The 21,419-nt window shown below is 40.8% G+C and overlaps 1 protein-coding gene across 1 annotated transcript in view; it reads right to left on the bottom strand.

The window, feature by feature from the left end:
- Adgrv1 (adhesion G protein-coupled receptor V1) overlaps positions 1-21,419 on the bottom strand; it is a 532,771-nt gene that overhangs the window by 302,293 nt on the left and 209,059 nt on the right. Inside the window, exons 77-81 of the mRNA XM_075976408.1 lie at positions 16,578-16,820; positions 11,824-12,231; positions 6,223-6,407; positions 1,837-2,086; positions 1,229-1,368 (exon numbers count right to left, since the gene is read on the bottom strand). Coding sequence (XP_075832523.1) covers positions 1,229-1,368; positions 1,837-2,086; positions 6,223-6,407; positions 11,824-12,231; positions 16,578-16,820 — 1,226 coding nt within the window. The remainder of the gene's footprint in view (positions 1-1,228; positions 1,369-1,836; positions 2,087-6,222; positions 6,408-11,823; positions 12,232-16,577; positions 16,821-21,419) is intronic.

Raw genomic sequence — 21,419 nt, 5'->3', positions numbered from 1 at the left:
TTTTGAAGTTTCAAAAGACCATGCCAGCCCCCACCCCTGCCTACATCTTACAGATAAGATGTAAGCTCCCAACTTCTGCTCCAGCACCATGCCTGCCTGCCTCCTACCACGCTCCCTGGCAGGACAGCCAGCGACTCTGACCCTCTGAAACTGTAAGCAGGACCCAGATTAAACGCTTTCTTTATAAGTTGCCTTGGTCGTGGTGTTTCACCTAACTCACCAGCACCAACATGGCACACTTGGCTGTTCCCCCTCACGAGCACACTGCTGCTACCATGGCTCAGTCATTGCTCAGCGTCATATCACAGACTGCCAATGTGGGAAAGGTCAGAGTTCAAGGTTCTAGTAGTTTCAGGAAAGTGTTACTTCTGCGTACACTTCAAGCATAAAACTATAAGTTGAACCATCACATATAGAGAACATTATGTATCAGGTTTAAGATCCAGCATCACACATTAGGAATTTCTGTTCAAAATATTTTATTGAGGAGAAAGAAAGACTAACCCAAATAGATGAGTTGGTTTCCCTCAGGCTGAAATTCAGTAATAAACAGAATTTCATGGCTGACATAGACAACAGACCCCCTCTTCCAACAAGAGCAGACCCTACAGCATTGACTAGGATTTTAGTGACAGTTACTTTCTCGGGAACCTAAGTCCAGAGGCCAAAGAGACTCTAAGAAACATTTAACCTTTCATTGCTGTGCTGTCTGGGTTTATTCCCTAAAGGAGTCTGAGTTAGCTATGAGCAAGAATTCTTAAACCCTGCTGATCCCTCTAAACACAAGCCACAGCTCCTGAATCGCAGGGGCAGGGTTGCAGGAAGAGCTTCCTTTTATGTGTAACAAATTAACTGAGAACTTCAGCAAAGTTAATCTAACCAGAGAGTAACTCAAGATACAGCGTGTGAGAATATCTATAATGAAGAAGGAATAACAAACATCCTGCACACATAGTTCAGCTACCAGCAGGTCCCCAGTGGAATGATGCTGGACTATTTCTGTTACTGATTTACCTTACTTACAGGGGAGATTGCTCCTCAGCCTGAAGTCTCACCTGAGGCTACCACCTATGCTCAACACACACAGGTGTGCTGTTTTCAGGTGTTTCCGGATGGTAAGCACCAAACACTGTTCTTATTTTTGTTGTTTTTGTTTTTCTGTTTTGTTTTTTTTAATTAAGATTTTTTTTTATAATACAAACTGTTCTTAACATCTGTCAGTCCACACCTGGCTGCAGCCGGATTCCAGAGGAGACAGAGAGATGTCTGAGGAACGATTCTAGGCTCAGCTGCATAAATCCTGTAGAGAACCTCGTTGTTGCTAGACAGGGCTTGGGCACTCCGACCTTTCACATTCAGGGACAACACCTGTAAGGTCAGAAGAAACAGAACATTTAATGGTGATTTTCCAATAGTGATATGACTTGAGTCTCCCTGTCAAAACTGAACTTCGTTTTGCTAATGCCTAGCACTATAGTGTTTCTTCAGTACCTTTAGCCAGCTCTCTTACTGAATGCAACTCTGACTGGCTTCCCACTATCACAGTCCAACTCTATGGCACTCGCTGTCTGTCTTTAGCTGACCACACCCCCTGTAAGTATCACTGGCCGTCCTCCTGAGAAGGTAGGTATATGCCAAGACATTGTCCTTATACATACATACGTACTCCACAAAACATCCTGAAGTCAAAAATACTACAAATGGCTTACAGAGAGAATAATGTTCATGCTACTCCTGTGTTGCACCCCAAAAAACCAGCTAAGCTAAAGTGTTCTAAGTGTTTCTGGTAAAGGAGAAATAAGATAAAATATCACATCGTTTTCAATGAGAGGTTACCTTGTCTTTTAGGGCAGGAAGATTGTTTCCTGCTATGAACCACTGCTGGCTGCTGTATTCCACAAACTGGACTAATGCGCATGCCTCTTTCCCGGCTGCCATTTCTGCATCAGGAACATCCAATAACCTCTCTGGAATTTGAATATAATCGCCTTCCTTTCCTTCAAACCTGTGTCCATTGATTTGCTGAGGGTACCAGCGAAGAGCCAATATTGACAAATATGGGCAACTATCAAGGATGGTTTGGCTTCTACAAGAGAAAACAAGCCTGCATTGAGGTGGCAGGTATTTGTATCTGCATACCCAGCTGTATTTGTATCAGCATACCCAACTGTAGTTGCTCAAATGTTTAAATTGAGGATTTTTCTCTTCGTGTACAGCAATGACTTTACTAATCCCAACACTAAATCGCCATCTGCTTTTGGTTTCCTAGCGATGCTTACATCTTTCTACATCCCTTTGCTTGATCTTTCTTGTAACCTAAAACAGGAGTAACTGGAAACTGTTACACGGTTATCACAGTACAAGCTGTGGCTTAGAATGTACTGTTTTGTGTTAGTCACAGGCTATGGTAGAGCAGGCTGAGGAAAGGATATTTCCACTAGAGTGACACCTTTTTATTTAAAATCATAAGGCACATGTATCTAATCTATAGTTACACTTTTCAGGTGATCCATACCTTTCCAGGACATCAGAACCTTCTAATATAATCATCCAGCTAGTAAGAAAACAGATCTGACCTAGCTAGACGCAGACTAAGACTCCTAGCAATACTGGAGAGGGCTCCTGAACTGGCCTCCCCTATAATCAGATTAGTGACTGCCCTAATTGTCATCATAGAACCTACATCCAGTCACTGATGGAAACAGATGCAGTGATCCACAGCCACGCACCAAACCTAGCTCCCAGAGTCCAGTCAAAGAGAGGGAGGAGGGATCCCATGAGGAAGGCAGTTACGATCATGATGGGAAAACTACAGAGACAGCTGACCCAAGCTAATGGGAGCTCACTGACTGCAGACTAACAGCCGAGGAACCTGTGTGGAACCAAACGAGACCCTCTGATTGTGGTGACAGTTATATGGTTTGATCTGTTGGGAAAGGCCCTGGAAATGGGACCAGACCTTATCCTGGGTTCATAAACTGACTTTTTAGAGCCCATTCCCTATGATGGGATACCTTGCTCAGCTTTGATACAGGTGGGAGGGGCTTGGTCCTGTGTCAACTTGGTATGCCAGACTTTGTTGACTACCCAAGGGAGGCCTTACCTCATCTCAGGAGCGGATGGGAGGTGGAATGGAGGAGAGTTGGGGAGGGTGAAAGAAGGGTAAGGAGGAGGAACTAGGGTTGGTATGTAAAATGAAAAAAAATTTAAAAAGAAAGAAAACAGATCTGAATAACGGTCTTGATGGTTCCGACATTTCTATTTTTTTTTCACACCTTTTAGGAATAATAAGATCCTATGCTCAGTTAAATTGCTTTCAAATCTCAATGTGAGTTGAACTCCTGTGGACCTAGTTTAAAGTACAGGTGCCATGCCAGCCTCACTAAGGCACAATCCTTACACAGGGAGCATACAAATGGTTCAGTGAATGGGAGTCTGTAACTGTTTTCTTTAAATTTGTAATGAGTTGTTCCTAGCATAATCAGCTTTGCAATAGCGAGCAGATACCAAGATAATGTAAACATGAAACCTGCTTTCAACAATGTGGACATGTAGGACACTGGGAGATGTATCTGTTCAATGGTAAAGGTTCTATCGGTCACAATGTACACAAAGTATGTAGAGAGTGGATCAAAATGATACCTTGCTACCACCTGCAATGTGAGCAAAGGGTCAGACAGGGCCAAATGAAAGATGTAGGAAATGGCAGAGTAAAGGGAACCTTCTTCCCCAGCTGCTTGTCCTTTTGATAACAAGTCTCTTCCAAGGCTTGACCGATAGCATTTAAAGTGTTCAGTATCAGTTGTATTAACTACACGCCAGGGCAGTCCTCAGGCTCAGCCATAGCTGACCAACAATAAACAGATGCCATGATCCTTATGTAGTTGTTTTTGTCTTTTATGATTTTGTTTTGGCTTGACTGGAGATGTGGGTCTTTTTGAAAAAGAAAAAGAACATGAAGTTGGATAGGTAGGGGGTGGGGATGATCTAGAAGGATTTGGCGGAGGGGAAAGAATATGATCAAAATATAGAATATGAAAAAATTTTAAAGTAACTTTATAATGTAATGAAAATGAATAAATAAGTAAATAAATGCAGTGGTCAGTGGCTTTGATATTCTATTCTATCTTATCCAGGATGCTAGGTCTCTGGTCAAGCCTATGTAAACACCTTAATATTTATGGGCCCCACATACCTCAACAATACCTTGTCAGTCTCGCCCCTCTGCCCCCACCCCCATATCAAACACAGTTATAGCTCAGCCAGAGAGCCCCTCCCTGGGCACAAAGCCACAGAAACCAGAGAACTTCAGCCACCCAGCTGAACAACACTCTATTAACCAGCTCCCAAGACACTCAGACTAGTCAGAGTCTTCATGGTTCCTGCCACTTTGTAAGAGAACAACACACACAGTATCTTACTCCCACAAGTACCCCAGATTCTCACCCCTTTTTAACTGCTGAAAAGAAACTGCTGCTAACACCTTAACCTCTTCTTTGTCCTCTAAATGTACTCTTTTTGCTAAGACCACCATCTGTTTCATACCGACTGAAGTGGGGAGGGGCGCATGTTGGCTGGCAACCCTTTACAGGGGTACAGTAATCATCCTCAGGGCTAATTGCATTGTTGTGCTTGATTTCCAAGTGGTTCCTCTAGATTCCATTGTCAATATTCCAAATATATCCTGTGGTCTCAATGCAAGCAACTAATCTATGTCAGAGGTATCTGTAGCCAGGATTGGAGACATGTAGACGGCACTAAGATAGATTAGCACAGCATTTATTGCAGGTGGACATGGAGGAACCATGTAAGGACAAGAAAGAGGATGTCCCAAAGAGACTCCTGTGAGATGTTGCTGATTTTTTGCTGATTCCCCCATTCAGAAGATGCATTAGCACTTGTAGCCGAGTAAGCAGATGTTTCGCAACTCCACCATACCCGGGAGTGGATCTCTAACAATAATTTGGGCTGGAAGGTTGGGAGGGGCTATGGAATTAAGCAGGTCTATGACTGAGCATGAGACTCTCCATAAACTACTCATGTAAACTTTGTCAAGGTAAGCAGGACCCTGAACCTCAGTTTCTGAATCTCTAAACAGAAATAATCAAGTCCTAACTCCACCTTCCAATAGTTCACCCAAAGGGATGATTTGTAAACTATACATACAATACACACCATTTTTTATGAAGGGGTATGTTGAACCTTATAAAATTTTCAGTATCACACTGTTTCTATCTATAAAATGCCCATCCATATTATTCAGTTTAATGCAGTCTGGATATAGCAAGGATATAATTAATATCATCAACGATCTCCGTATTTTAAAACTTGTATTTTATAAGTAATTTACTATTTTTGAACTTCATGTGTCTGCAACCAAAGAACTAATATTCAAAGTTTTATTTGATCAATTGATTTCTTTGTTAGTTTACAGAATTCATTATTAAAATGATTCATGGATCATGACTTACTAAACATGGATGATGATTTTAATTGAAATAAATGATAAAACTGATAAAGTTTATATAAATATCATTAACCAAGTGCCCAATAAATGCAATAAAATGATACTTATTGTTTTGAGGTAGAATATATGAACAACATGAAAATCAAGATGGATTTTAATTTCTGCCCATGTTCTAATGCCCATAAATTTTGGCTGTCAAATACAAAGAAAACATTCTTTGGACTACAATAACACAGTTTAGATTGTGAAATTAATTTCTCGCATTACTGTGCACAAAATACTAACCTACGGCTACATAACTGATTCTGCATCTGATAATGACCATGGCTACATGCTATTTGCTCCCCTCTTGCTAGCTTCCTGCAGTGGAACTCCAGCCACAGAAAACCCGAAAGTGTGAGAGTTGCCTCCTTGTGAAGAAATATCTTAGCTTTGGGGCAGCAGGAACCCCAACACAAGGCTGGGAACCGACATCCTTCCTCAGAATGTGCTTTCCCCTGACTGAACGACAGCAAGAGAAGACAAGACAATGTTTTGTTTTAATCTTGAAGATATTTTGCAACAACAGCACCAAGTGCTGGTGGTACACACTCATTTCTCTGGCAGGAGATGCTGCCTTCCTCCGGTAAGCTGTTCCATTGACCAACAGAAGCAAAGCACCAATCACATCTCAGTGATCGACTGGCATCATTCACTGCCTCGGAAGCCATAAGGATATGCAGTTTTGGGAACTAACAATTTTACGAAGTACTTACTTTTCGCCAGGAGACCCACAGGTCACATCAGTCAGCAGAGAAAAGGCAAAATGCTCAGTCACCTCTGCGAAGTGGCTGAATCCCCTGGTGTCCTTGCGCCTTGGGTTAATCAGCTCACAAAGCAGTTCATATAATAGAGTTCGGCTTTTGATACTGAAAGCTTGACTTTTCCCTTTCACAGTTATCTGGAAGAAAAATCTAAGCATTAAAACATGTATTAAACAGATGACTTCTTGGATTACATATAATATATATACTACATATCTTTTTCATTAATAATCATTAAGAATGATAAAGATGGAAATATGAAGAACTGAGGAAAAATGCTAGCAAAGTTATATTTTAAATATACCCATTTCCATCTAAAAGGCATGGGTAATCATTGACAAATAAACAAAATAATCATTAAAATACTTTCTATATAATGATTCCTTAAAGTCCCAAATAGTGGTGTGTATCATTTAAGTTAGCAACAATAGTTAACATCATGAATTAAAGTAACTCACATTTTTACATCTACCCCAAGAATTCTTTATGTCTTTGATGAACAAATAAAGCAATAAATATATCAAAATATGATTGTAACAGAAATAAGATTTCTTTTAATTATCTGCACTTCAATGAACAAGTAGTGACCACCATATAACATTAAAGATCAAAAGCACACCAAGTTAGATGATTCTATTCAATCAAGAACACTCAAGACATCCTGGCACACTGCCTTTTAAAATGTGACTTTCTACCTTAAAGGACTGAGCTGCTATTTGAAGAACAAGGACAATATTATATTTTGTTCTTTTATATTCTAATATATCTGGAAAATGCCAGACTCCAAAGTCATCAGTTTAAAATCGTCCATTGTGCCTGCTGCCAATACACACACTACCAGTCCCTCTGATTTATTGTATATGTTTAGTAATAAACTCATGGCATCATTGAGATGATTGCCTTTTTTCCCTAGCAGGTAAGCTTAATAATGAAATAACTCATGTTATCCCTATTTTTTTTTTGCAGCTTTGTAATCTAGCAGTTTCAAACTCACACCCAAACTCAAGTTCTGAATTTATAAGACTATCCATCTCAATAGAACAGTCCACAGGGAATGCACAATAAAAATAACACTATTTGGTAGTACGGTTACAAACGAAGAGAACGTACCATTGGGTGCGGAGGCAAAGAGACCAAAGCAGACAAATGAAACACAAGCTCCTGAGCATCTCTTAGGCCTCAGAGAGGGAACTGACATAGAAGACAATCTCTTAGGCCTCAGAGAGAGAGCTGACATGGAAGACAACCTCTTAGGCCTCAGAGAGGGAGCTGACATAGAAAACAACCTCTTAGGCCTCAGAGAGAGAGCTGACATAGAAAACAATCTTGAGTCAAACCCCTAGGACATAGCAACTCACAGCAAGTGAGGAGAACATAACAGGTCTTAATGAGCACCACAAGTATGTGTGTTTACAGATGCAGAAATGGTTTTATATTTGAGGAAATAAAAAAAGATGTAATAGATAATATTACTCCCAGAGCTATAAAATTACAATGGAGACAGATGAGAAGACACCAGAAATGGAGGAATGAAAGTTCAGCTTGACATTAAACATTTCTGAAAGAAAATGACAGAGGAGAAATATGTGTAGAATTTTAAGGAAATAAGGTTTATACTCAACAATTTGACAGCTACTCAAACTCTGATTTATGCTCAAGGGAAACAAAAAGTTTAATTACACAGAAAACAATAACAATACATCCCTCTACTGCAAGCTTAGAGAGGTCACTGCTACTCTTAGCAGTTTACAAAACTTCTCTGATCTCAAAAGTCATGTGCCGAGATCTTATCATCATTTTAGTTCTAGATAAAGAAACTGAGAAAGAACAAAAACAACCAACTTGACCCAGGGCACAAACTTAGTGACTGACTGAGCTCAAGACATGATGCCAGCCGCCTGCACCAGCTTGCAGCATCCCCTACTTGTCAGAACATAACAGCACAACTAGAGTTAGTTCACCGGAAAGTCTGTAAAATTGAGTGCACTGCAAATCAATGTGAGTAAGTTCACAAACTAAATCATATGTAGAAATAACTACAGGCAAAAACATACATTATTAAGAAGTATATGATAAAACAAAAGGTCATTTGTAAAAATAACAGAAAAACCCAAATTATCAAAATTCATTCACAAAGAAATGAAGACCTGAACTTCACATGGGAAAAACACTAAAAAGTTATCAGGTCTGCAACTAAGATGGAGAACCATTTTGGGTGTGTGTAAGTGGGTAGTTCTATCAGACTCCAGAGAACATGTTTTCTCATGCTTTTATGGGTGTTCCAGAATACAACATCAGAACTCCTGACTCAAGTTCTACCAAGTTCTAATGACCAGAGAAATAAACTTAATGAAATAAAAAAATATAGTACCAAATCCCAGAGGGGCTTGAAGTCTGTATTGTTATTAAGGCAACTGATAGCACCAGAAATAATTTGTTTTGTTCCATACCTAGAAAAGTCAGGGGCCAGAATATTGTTATACTGAAGACTGTCTGAGCCCACACATGGGCTTATTGAGAAAATCTTCATAGTAAATCTCTTAAAGATGTTATTCTTTTTAAGCACAACATTGTCTTATCCAAACAAAATCTGGTCCAATGTGCAGAATTTCCATCTATGATTCATCAAAAGGACCATCTTGTCGGACAGATACATCGTCAAAGAACTTAGAACCAGAGAGAAAACAAAACTTCCAAATGCCAAATATATTCACTTAAAACACAAGGTCACATAGCATTTTACCCAGCATGTGGAAGAGCTAGTCCGTACTGAAGCTGAAATGGAGCTGCTCTGATGTTTTTAACTTCCTGTGGAGGTTACAGCATAAAGTACAGTTGGTTCTGTTTGAATTTCAGACAACAAACAGTAACTCTTAGCTCTTAGTGATTCTCAAATGAAGTGTTAATCATATAATTACACTTAGAATTTGTTGCTCACCTGAAGGTCATAACTAACTAATCATCCTTTATTTTTTGTTTGCTAAAGTCACGACCTTATTTATATGTGATCATCTTCATGTCGGTTAATAACTCATTAACTGAGTGTATCAGAAAGGAAACACTCTGATTCTGTCATCAAGAAGACAGCACACAGTGTGCTTCCACTAACCTCCATGGCCAGCCTCTGCATACGCAGGCTGTGTAACACTGACTGTCCCTCCCGCTGCCCATCTTCAGGGAATGCTGCTGTACTAAACATTGCAGGTCGCTGTATATACGGCATTTACATATCCACACGTGGAAAACAGAGAGCAAAATGGCAGTCAATGGCATCTTTAGAGTTTCTTTTTAATGTTGTGAAAATAATATTGTACACAACTCATTGCTGACTGAGCCACTAGCTCCACCTTAATAGCTGTTATTTTTTCCAATTTCTGTTATAATAAGAGTTCTGAAACAAAGCTTTATATCACACACATACTTACACAAATGTTCCCATTTGCTATTCTAAAATGCAATGCTCACTAGGTGCTCGTCATGAGAGAACCATTGGAAGCTGTGATGTAAGCTTCTAGAGCTACTCAAACTTTTATCCAGCAAAGGTAATTCCTTATTTAATAAAGTATATAAATATTCAAAATAAATAATGCCCTTATGCCATTGAGCTATTTGAAAACTTTATTGAAATAAGTATTGATTACAAGCATGGACCACCAACACATAAGTATTGACTTTTTTTTTTTTTTTTTTTTTTTTTTTTTGGTTTTTCGAGACAGGGTTTCTCTGTGGCTTTGGAGCCTGTCCTGGAACTAGCTCTGTAGACCAGGCTGGTCTCGAACTCACAGAGATCCGCCTGCCTCTGCCAGTATTGACTTTTTTAAGACAAAGTCTCACTAAACAACTCAGATTAGCCTAAAACTATTGCTCACCAGCCTCTGTCTCCTGCCTCCACCTCTTGTCTCTACCTCTAGAATATTGGAATATTAGCATGTACTCCCTCATCTATCTATCTGTCTGTCTACCTATCTATCTACTTACTCATTTAGTTTTCTGTATAGCAGTGCTTTGTCTACATATATGTCTGTGTACCATGAGTGTGCCTAGTGCCTTGGGGCCAGAAGAGAGCACAGATGCCTGTACTAAAGCTATGGCCAGTTGTGAGTCACCATGTGGATGCTGGGTTTGAACCCTGGTCATCTGGAAGGGCAGTCAATGCTCTCAACTGTTGAGTATCTTTCTAGCCCTACACCATATCTCATTTTAAGTGTTGCCTTTTTACTGGTAATACATGGCTTTAATATATAACTTACTGATGAAAAAAGAGTAGCAGAATTCCATTCTGTCATTTTTTTTCTCTAAAATATCTGAAATTTTCTTCTTTCCACTCTAAAATGTGGTCATTACTCACGGTTTCTCTCTTTTCGGTCAGGAACAGGTTACTATTGGACCATCTGTCTCATTTTTAGAAGGTTAGGTATCACTCTTGGCATGAAAGCTATCTAGAGTGTTCTCTGCATAAAACAGCAGCTCTTCTCTGTACTTTACAAAGGTTTGCTGTAGCCTCTTCTTACCCGATATGCTTTACAATTTTCTCCTCTACCCTTCATGCACTGTGCTTTGAGAAACATGTAGAGTAGGAATGATATCTTAGGAACACACTGTAAACATTTTCCATAATTAAAGGTCTCTATGTAGAAAATAAAGCACCTGTGGGTTTTTATGCATGTACTCAGAACTTTATGCATGGATGTAAATACATTAAATATTATCTTGAAAAGATACAAAATAAGGCTTAAAAATAAAAACAAGCTATAAAACATTTTCCCTCAATAATAATGTTTTTTAGGTATTTTTCCATTTATGATCTTGAACTTTTATATCTAGGTGTGCTTACATACCTAGTAGAAGGGTATAAATAAATAAATCACCTTGTGTAACAGCTGACTATGGAAAGTCCATGAAAGTTGATGTCCAAAATTATTTGGCCATTCATTATTCTCCCTTCTCAACAAACATTTGCTATTTCCCAAGAAGAGCAGAGCAGAGGAGTGACTGCTCATGCTTCGTGCACGAAAGGACTAATACAGCTTAGAGTCCTGCCCGAGCCTTCTTCTGAACCCAAACCCTAACGCGCAAATGGCAAAAAGAACCCAGTCAGTCTCTGGAGAGTCAGGAAGGACCTGTCAGCTCCAGCATCTGCTGCCGTCTCTGGAGAGTCAGGAAGGACCTCAATCTCTGGAGAGTCAGGAAGGACCTGTCAGCTCCAGCATCTGCTGCTGTCTCTGGAGAGTCAGGAAGGACCTGCCTGCTCCAGCATCTGCTTCTCTGGAGAGTCAGGAGGGACCTGTCCTCTCCAGCTTCTACTGCCTTTCAAACTCTGGTTGGATTCTGGCTGCGGCAGCTTACTCATGGTTCTCCAGCTTAAGAGCCAGGATGCCAAAGAGGCCTCACTCAGTGAAAGCACAGTGGCAGGTGGGTCGGATCCACTTTTATGTTTATATTTTATTCTGATTTCATAGTAATGGGCATTATAAGAGGATATGGTATCTGCTGTCTTGTAGGCTTTATGGCCCTCTTACTGAGCCATGCCTCACATCTGCAAGGATGCCCTACCTTCTCCATTAAGTGCATCACAGCACTGAGCTGCTCATCCGTGCTCTCTGTGGTTACTCTCAAGTTGAGATTGTGCAGGACTCTGTTGAGAACATCTTCATGTAGAGGCTGATGCAGCTGATCCGCAAGCCCCCAGATAGCTTGGGAATCCACATCTGAGACAAGAGTGATGTTGGCAGTCCCATACACTCGGTCGATTCTGGCACCACCTTTTGGGTCAAAGAGCACAATCTGGAAGCGTTTGGGAAACACATTGAAAGATGCGCTCTCTGGTGTTAAGACAACATCCAGCGTAGCACTTCTCTGGCCAGGTTCAAAGACCAGTGTGCCTTCTGTTCTCACAAAATCCTTCCCAGAAACAGCCGGAGAGATGAGGACACGACCGATTGTTTCAGCGCTCCTCAGCTCCTGAAGAGTAAACCCAGACAGGAAAATGAGACTATTATGCCTCTAAGGTTATCCTAAACCATTCTTATTTCTCGAACAAATCCTTCTTTTCAGTCAAATAACTGGCAGCAGCTACCCTGCCACTAAACATGGCCTTTCTACTTTTAGTAACTGCCCTCAATACGCCGCAGGGATGGCGAGGTTTGGGAACAGGGGCTCTGCTCTGAAACTAATCAAGGAAAAGTACTAGAAATGAAACAAACACTGCAGTCTAGAAAAGGATCCTCAGGTATGAACACAGAAAATGCTGGAGAACTAAGCTTGGGGGTAGAGAAGAAACATTTACATTTTAATCTCTCTTAGAAAGTTAGGGGCAGGGAGATCTGATGGCAAAAGTTGAGGTGGGAGAGAAGGAATTGTCTCTTTCTTACCCTTCATTATGGAGATGAGCTATTGGATTGGTTTCCTAAGTAATATACATCTAACTTTTCAAATCATACTGTTGCAGAGGTTTTAGAAAGTTCAGAATGAATACTCTAGCCAGGGAAAAGCCAAAATACTGTGTCTTTATTTAATACTATCTAAGGATTAAAGCCCTAGTTTACTTCAGCACATATATTGGGATTAGAATTGATAGGCATAAGACCTACACTCCTAGAACCCATGATTCTGGCAGAGGATACACAGTAGAAAACTATGTAATTAACGGTATGCTGCTCATGGATTTCTATGAAGGGAAGTAAGACAAAGTAGAGACAGAGACACAGGATGAGGTCATGGGTCCAACTGTAAATCAGGCTGGACATATGGAACCTCAACAGAGGCCTCATTAAAGGACTGCCTACATGTTAACCCCAGGTGACAGATCTACATCTAAGGAGAAAAATCTCAGGCAATGAGAATAGCAGTTTAAAAGGCCCTGTGGTGAGAATAGTCTATTATAGGAAGAACTGGAAGGCCAGTATGAACGGAAGAGGGGAGTATTAGACACGGGCGTGAGGAATGGATGGTCACAGCATGTGTGCCATTAATTGAAATGTAGCCAGACACCACAGAATTCAAACAGGAGAGTGGCCCACTTTTTAAGAATTCCAAGAATGCTCAGAGGAATATGTATGCTTATGTATAGTAAGGTTAAGCTCCGAGGTAGGAAGAAGAAACACAAGTCTCTGAGACAGCTCACTCAAGGAATAGATTAGTAGAAAGAGCAGAAACAGCCAGATTGGAACAGAGTATGAATGCAGTTAAATAGGATCTTCTGACATATTCAGCACAGGGTGGGAAGACCATGAGAACTGAGGATGACATCGTATTGCTGGCCTGGATGGAAAAGTTACTCTATAGATGGCAGGAAAATGCATGCAAGATATTTATGACATACACGAAGTTTGAGTGTCCCCTAGACATTTCACTGAAGATGCAAGTTAGGAAAATCCGAAACACAAAGGAATGCCCCCCCCCCACACACATGTATTTATAAAATCAGAATCATTAACACTATTATGATAATAGTCACAATACTATTTTCTTTTCCTAAGAATCTTTCATAATCCCTCAGTCCCTGCCTGCCAGTCCCTCGTTGCTCTCAGTCACTAAATTCTACATTTCTATGATGTTGCGATTTTCATATGTGAATGGAATTGGAACTCTATAATTTGGGTGATTTTTTTTCTTTCACATGATTAGGAGATTACACTGGCTGACATGTGTCTTGATGGCTTGTTCCTTAACACACCAAGTAGAGGCCCACGGTTTATCTAACCTCTTGCAAACTGATGGACAGTTTTATTCCTAATAATCTACCAGTAACATCATGCAGTCTGATGCTCATCTCTCTCCAGTCCTCTGACACAGTGCGCAGAGACTGGGGCCCCTAGAAAGGATATGAATCTACACATACACACACACACACACACACATTGTGGACAACATTGAAGTAAAGTTTTTCTGGCATGTTTGGCTGGAGAATACAAAGATTTTTTTTAACTAAAAGCTTTCTGTCTTGCTCAACTGTCCCTTTGCTGAACCTTGCTCTAGAGAAAGCATATCTGCATGGTTCTATCTTGGCTCCTTGCACTACAGACTGCATCCCTACAGGGGATTTTCATTCCTTGCACTACAGACCGCATCTCTATAGAGGTTTTTTCTTCTTTGCACTTCAGATAGCATATTCTTGGAGGGGGGCGGTTCCTGCTCTTTCATTATAGACATTATATCTGTATGGGGAATTTTGTTCTTTGCACTACAGACAGCATATCTAAATATTATTTGATTTTTTTCTTTTTCCATTAGTGAATCCATACAACAAGCTCTTCACTTCGAACGTTTGAGTACAAGGCAAAAGAGGAAACTGTGGAACTTACTTCTCTATGGACCACTTGGGGCCCAAATCCCTACTCATCTGATTGCTCCCCTGTAGTTTCAGACTCACCTACTATTGTTTCTACACAATTCCCAGGGCCTGTAGTGCTGAGCAGGGAAGGGCATATCTGTTCCACATTAGAGAAACCAAATCTGCATTTATAGGAAAAGCTTCAGATTCCAGTTTTCACTTGCATGTTAAAACTGTAACACAACATTGGTATCACAGCACCAAGTCTGTGACCTCAGGGCAGTGTGGACAGTAACTGGACTAGCAGGTGTGTCTGCGTGCAAACATATATCCATCTATCGACCCTGCAAGTCTCTCATTTGGGCATGTGAACTTGCTCATAAAAGCGCCTCAAATATCTTCATTATATGCTCACATGTCTAGTTTCCCTTCTTCTGCTCATGACCTAATGAAGAAACACTTCATGGGAGAGGTACAAGCACAGAACACACATTTTCTAATTTTCCTTTCCCTCAGAATCATGCTAAACAAAATACTAAAATCTCAACATGAATGAAATTGCTTCTCTCTCTGTTTGCAGTACTATAAAATTGTGAAAAATGGAGTTTATTCTTAGGGTCTCATTTAGCATGAATAATAAAAACCCAGAGACAGATATTGGGGTTCAACCTGAAGATCAGAAAAGTAAAGCAGCCAGCCAGTTGGCTCTTACCTCTACCTCAGTCTGAAATGGCGATCCTGCCTCCAGGAATCTCAGAATGAGACTGTGTGTGAGAGCCGTCTCCCCCCGTCTTATATTCTGCTTTGGGGCTGGGATTAAGGGTGTGCACCACTACTGCTTCAGCTTCTATGGCAACTGGTGTAGCTACTGGGATTAAAGGTGTGTGTCTCCACTGCCTGGTCTGTAAGGCTGACTAGTGAGGCTGTTTTAGTCCCTGACCTTTAGGCAAGCTTTGTTTATTAAAATATGGTCTCACACAGCAGAGAAAGGTCTTCTGGTATCTGATGTCTCCTAGCAGGTTTCCAGGGCAGCTTCCCACCCCTGACTCTAAATCTATCTTACTCTATCACACAAGCCACACGTCATCACATGAGCCACACTACAATGAATATTGAATAAGACTTTGAGGACTAGATGGCCAGACATGGAGGCTTAAAATGAGGTGTATAACAATCAATGCTATGCACAGTTCTAGTTTCCTATCTATTTAATTCCTGGCGCTAAAGAAGTAAAGGAGGAAACACAGAGGGCCAAAATAGGCAAGCTATAATCTCCAAAACCATGCTTCAAGAAAAATAAATAACATTTTTTTTAATGTATTAGAATTTTGCTGGTGAAACAAGTAGAAAAAAAAGAGCACGTAGGCCTTGATCTCTTCTTGTTCTCAGTGTTCCTCTCCTGGGCCCCCATAAACCAGCTAGTCTTGCACTGCACACCACATGGAAGGACGGAAGGGCCGTGAGCACCAGAGCCAGTGCTCTACAACACATAAGATCAGTTAGTATTTAAAGATCACAAGGGGCCGGGCGGTGGTGATGCACGCCTTTAATCCCAGCACTTGGGAGGCAGAGGCAGGCGGATCTCTGTGAGTTCGAGGACGGCCTGGTCTACAAGAGCTATTTCCAGGACAGGAACCAAAAGCTACAGAGAAACCCTGTCTCGAAAAATCCAAAAAAAAAAAAAAGATTGAAAGGGGAAAAAAATCAGAACTAGTTTGAATATAAGTTGCAGGCAACCTCTGTTTTTTTTTTTGTCTAAGTTTCGTAGAGGAAGCACTTGCTGAGAACCCAGAGATGTGATGGAGCAGATTTGCATGTGATGTCTGGCATCAGACACAGCTCTGCCGAACAGAGCAATCCAAACAGAAAGCCTAGAATTTTAAAACATGATTTCTTAGTTATGAGATAAAAGTGTGCTAAATAAACAGCAAGGTACCATGGTATCGTGAGAAAATATTGTTTAAATCATTGTTTCATTGTACTCGTTATGAATGAGAAGAATCTGAACACACGTGACTTTACTTTTCATGCCCACCTGGGTACTAAAGTTAACAGACATCATCATTCCTGTCCCAGAATCTCTGGCCACCTGCAAACTGATCAAAGTAGCCTTCTTCTGAGCCACTGCCAGCCGAGATCCCACAGCAAAGGAAATGAGACCCTGAGGTCCCTCCGGCCTGGACACTTTAATCCGAGCGAATCTGGCGCTGTTGTTTATAGCTGCCCCAGCTGTGACGTCATACAGCTCCACAAAAAAGTGTGTTTCAACGTGAGGCACCTAAGAGTGAGGAAAAGAAAGACGTAGCTATTACAGAGTTCAATTTCTACAAATTTCTGTCACTAGGACATGCTGTAGCTCATCTGCAGCATTATAGAAATGAATATATTCATGTATTCACATACTCATATATATGTGTATGTAACAATAACTGTCAAAGAAAACAGAGTTTATCTGCTTGTGAGTTTAGGGGAACATGAGAGGGGTTGGAGGGAGAAAAAAGTGATATAATTCTATTTCAATTTAAGGTATTAAAAAGAAATACATACTTAATAACACATTTTATATAATTATAGAACTAAATTCTATTAAATCACTGTGGCAACTATTTTATTAACATAAATTTTTATTGATGCTGGGGATTTCCTCTCGTGCACTCCAATCACAGTCATTTCCCAGTTCTTCCATGTCCCACCTGCCATCCTCGTGCCTGCCCCTCACAAAAGAAAATTAAGAAAAGAAAAAGAAAAAGAAGAAAGAAAAGAAGAAACCCACTTTACTCCTCCGCTTCCCCGCCTCTGTATCACGTATTCCTTTGCGGCCGTGGCTCTGGGAGGTGCAGTGTGTATACAGACAGCACTCTCTTTGCGCAAACAGCTCTCCTTGCAAACGTTCATTGCAATGACATGTTGTGAGTTCAAGGCCTCTAGCTTCTGCTGCACCATCAATACTGGGCCCTCCCGGAAACTTCCCTTGGATACCCTGCTATTGCCCCAGTAATGGAGATCCTGCGGCTATGGCTCTTCACTCCACACGCTCCAGCAGTCACAGATGGAGCAGATGCTAGGGTGGGCCAACCCAGGGGCCTGGGCACGAGTGTGCAGCTGAGTTAGTAGGCCCAGCCTCCACCAGGACCACCCCCCTCAGGTAAGGGTCGGGGCCAGCGCTCCCATAGGGATGGTAAGGGGTGGGATCAGCTCTTCCAGACATGGTCCTCACCTGCTACTTGGCCTAGATGTCACTGTGTCCTCTGGTGACAGAGCAGATCACTCATATTAGTATGAACTGGTGGCAACATGGCCCTCAGATATCAACATGGCCCAGATGACAGCCCAGACCTCAGGCATCTATATGGCCTTCGATGGTAATATGAGCCATGGACACCAACACAGACCCCAGTCACAGTGGGGCCATAGACCCAGACATGGCCTTCGACAGTAGCACAGCCCAGACATCACATGGGCCCAGGTGGCCACATGGGCCGTCCATATCAGCCCATTCCTCACTGCCATCTTCAGCTGGGATTCTCTCCGTGGCACACAAACCGTTCCATTTCCCCTCTCCCCCATTTCTCTACCACACATCTGTTTGTAGCGGCACTTACCTGTCTGGGCTGCTCGGGACCTGGCTATTCTTTTTTTACTGCTTTCTTTAAAACTACATTTTCTGAAAGTGAGCTTCTCTCTGTAAGATAAACAACTGTGGTGGTTGGCATAAGAATGGCCTCTGTGGGCTCATGTTTTTGAATGCTTAGTTATCAGGGAGTGGCTTGAAAGGACCAGACGGATTGGGAGGTGTCACCTCATTGGAGGAACTGTATCGCTAGAGATGGGTTTTGAGGTTTCAAAAGCCCATGCTAGACCTCGGCGTTCTCTTTCTGTCTATAGATGAGAATGCTGCATTCAGCTACTGCTCCAGTATCTGCCTACCTGCCATAATGATAATGGACTAAACCTCAGAAACTGCAAGTCAGCCACCCAGTTAAATGCTTTATTTCATAAGAGTTGCCTTGATCATGCTTTCTCTTCACAGAAATAGAACCTTGCCTAAGCCAAGATCCAAAGACAATGTACTTAAACTTAATAAGCAAATGTTGACTAGATAAAACATATTCAGACAGCCAGCTAGTTAAAAAAACAGTGAAAGCAAAAACTATTCAAATATTTTTCAAAATAGGTGGATCTCAAAATATGGCAATAAAAGATAATATCAGGTTTCATAAAGATTGCATAATTATATACACATATATATGATATTTTAAGTATAAAAATAACAATGTTATAGTGTTTACTCCATGTGGTTAAAAGATATTTACATAAATAGTCAAAACTCAGCACATCACACATGATAGCAGCCACGTCAACAGTGATGTCAGGAGAAAACCAGGGCAGAGCATGGAGTTGAATAACAGCACAGATTGCAAGAAACGAATGGGAGAAGAATTCAGCTTCATAAGATCTACTTATTTGCACTTACTATTGAGACAGGGTCTCATGCAGCACAGGCTACTCTTGGACTCAGAGTGTATCCAAGGATAACCTTGAGTTCCTGCCCCTCTTTCTGCTCCACTGCTGAAGTGTTAGGATTACAGGTGTGCACCACCGCTTCCAGCTATGTGATGTAGGGGACCAAACCCAGGGCTTTGCTTGTGCGAGGCGAGCGCTCTGCCATCTGAGCTACAGCTTCAGTCCAAGAGTTTTTAAGTTTTTAAAACTTTAAACAAATATGAGGATATATTGGTAACAAATTCTGTAATTTCATATAATTTTCAAATTCTCAAAATACATTGTATCAAATCAAAATTAACTCTGCTCATGCTACAGCCTTGTTTTTCCCCTGAAATCACTCATTTTCTGAAGCCTGAATTGTTCTTCATAACACATTGTCAATCGTCTGTTATTACAAATGATTTATTCTTACAAAATAAAATCTGAGACATTTAGCAGTGTTTGTTAGCATCTTGGCATAGCCTGCTAAAAGTGACTTGATGTGTTTTCAAGTGCACGTGTCGCTGTCTAATAATACATTAAGCATATTTTTATGTGCCAGCAGAGCCTAATCCATCCTTTATTCATGATCATTTAAATGATAATCATTATGTCATGAAACAAACATCAAATCCTTCAGTATTATCCAAAAACGTTCTATCTTGTTCTATCTTTCATAAGGAAATGCTCTTTTTTTAAGGAAATGTTCTTAATTCCATTTTCAATGTCAAGAATATGTTTAGCTGGGCTGGAGAGATGGCTCAGCAGTTAAGAGCATTGCCTGCTCTTCCAAAGGTCCTGAGTTCAATTCCCAACAACCACATTGTGGCTCACAACCATCTACAGTGAGGTCTGGTGCCCTCTTCTGGCCTGTAGGCATATAAGCAATTAGGATACTGTATACATAATAAATAATAAATATTTTTTAAAAAAGAATAAGTTTAGCTCTCCAACAGCACACAACATTCTTTACTTTGTTGATATGCTGTCAGTATATGATAGAATGTGGAAATAAGTATATTCTTTCCACGTAAAGAAACGATAGTTGGCAAGTGCAAGAAGCTGAAGCGGTAGAGAAAGTAAGGGCGACTTACTCAGGAGCTAATATCCTTAATGGCCGTGGGAACAATAGTCTCTTTGAACTAAGGGTTCGGCATATCAAATTCCAATAGACACTCTTGTCTTTATTTTCCAGTAAAATATTCCTTTTTCATTGTGATGATGATTAGAACATTACTTATAGCCACTTACCACCAAAAGAATGTGCTGGAATCTAAGTAAAGAACTATCTAAAAATTGAATAGTGTACAGATGGGTGCCTACATATAATTAGACTACAGACAAAGGAATCTTCCAGTCAGACAAAGAAATGCTCTATTCAAACAATTCTATTGAGAAATAAGACTGAAAGATCATATCTGAACCTCTGCAGACTTCAACATGATGGGAGACCTCTCCTGAACCCATTGCACACTAACTGCGGGAGGCCCCTGTACTGGGGAGCCGGTTGCACTTCAGGGTGGCCTTTCCCCCTAACTAGGATAAAATTCCTCTCTCTGGGCTCAGAATTGCTCAGAAACAGAGAAGTAAAAACAATATCTTACCTAAATATTTTTCTAAAGGAAATTTGCATCAATGTCAAAACGTTTCATTTAGTTGAAGTAGATTTAGCGGTTTAAGAGCGTGCCTGCTGTCTTGTTTTTTACTGTTGTTACAATAAATTAAGTTGACAAAAGCAAGTTGAGAAGGAAAGGGGCTTCTGGCTCACAATTCCAGTTACAATCCATCGCGGGGATGGTGTCAAGGAGGTAAGAAGGTGGAGCAGCGAGGGACATTGCATCCACAGTCGGTGTAGAGAGCATGAGTTAGTGCGTGCACTCTAGCGCTTAGGGCCGTCTCTCATCTTCATTTGGCCTACACAGAGGGACTGCTCACCTCCCAGGTGGCTCTTCCTACCTCAGTTAATAGAATTAAGAAAAGCCTTCAGAGGGGCCCCTACATGCCAATCTAATCTAGACCCTTCCTCGTTGAGACCTCTTTCTAAGATCAAAACTATCCTACTTCTTAAGCTAAATCTTGTTTTATATATTTTGTTAATGTAGAACCATAAAGTAAATCATCCGGGAAAGGGTGAATTGACTGAAATTCAAAAGACAGGTTCTAACCTGTCTAAGAAATTGATTAGGCAAGTCAGTTAAATTCTTCATAACTTGAAAATGAATGAACTGAATAAATGAGCAGTTGACTACAGGAAAAAAGTTAAGAAGTTGAGGATGAAGAAACTGGACCGAGGGAGATGGCACTTTAATCTTACGTCGCTGTATGGACAGATGTGTTTTCTGAAAACCTTCATGAGTGTTGCTGCAGCTACTCTAGAAGTCTAGACTCCCTC

This window comes from Microtus pennsylvanicus, chromosome 6 (genome assembly GCF_037038515.1).
Source record: "Microtus pennsylvanicus isolate mMicPen1 chromosome 6, mMicPen1.hap1, whole genome shotgun sequence".
Taxonomy (NCBI): Eukaryota; Metazoa; Chordata; class Mammalia; order Rodentia; family Cricetidae; genus Microtus; species Microtus pennsylvanicus.
The sequence above is the reverse complement of the archived record's forward strand: the minus strand, read 5'-3'. Positions and strand labels throughout refer to the sequence as shown.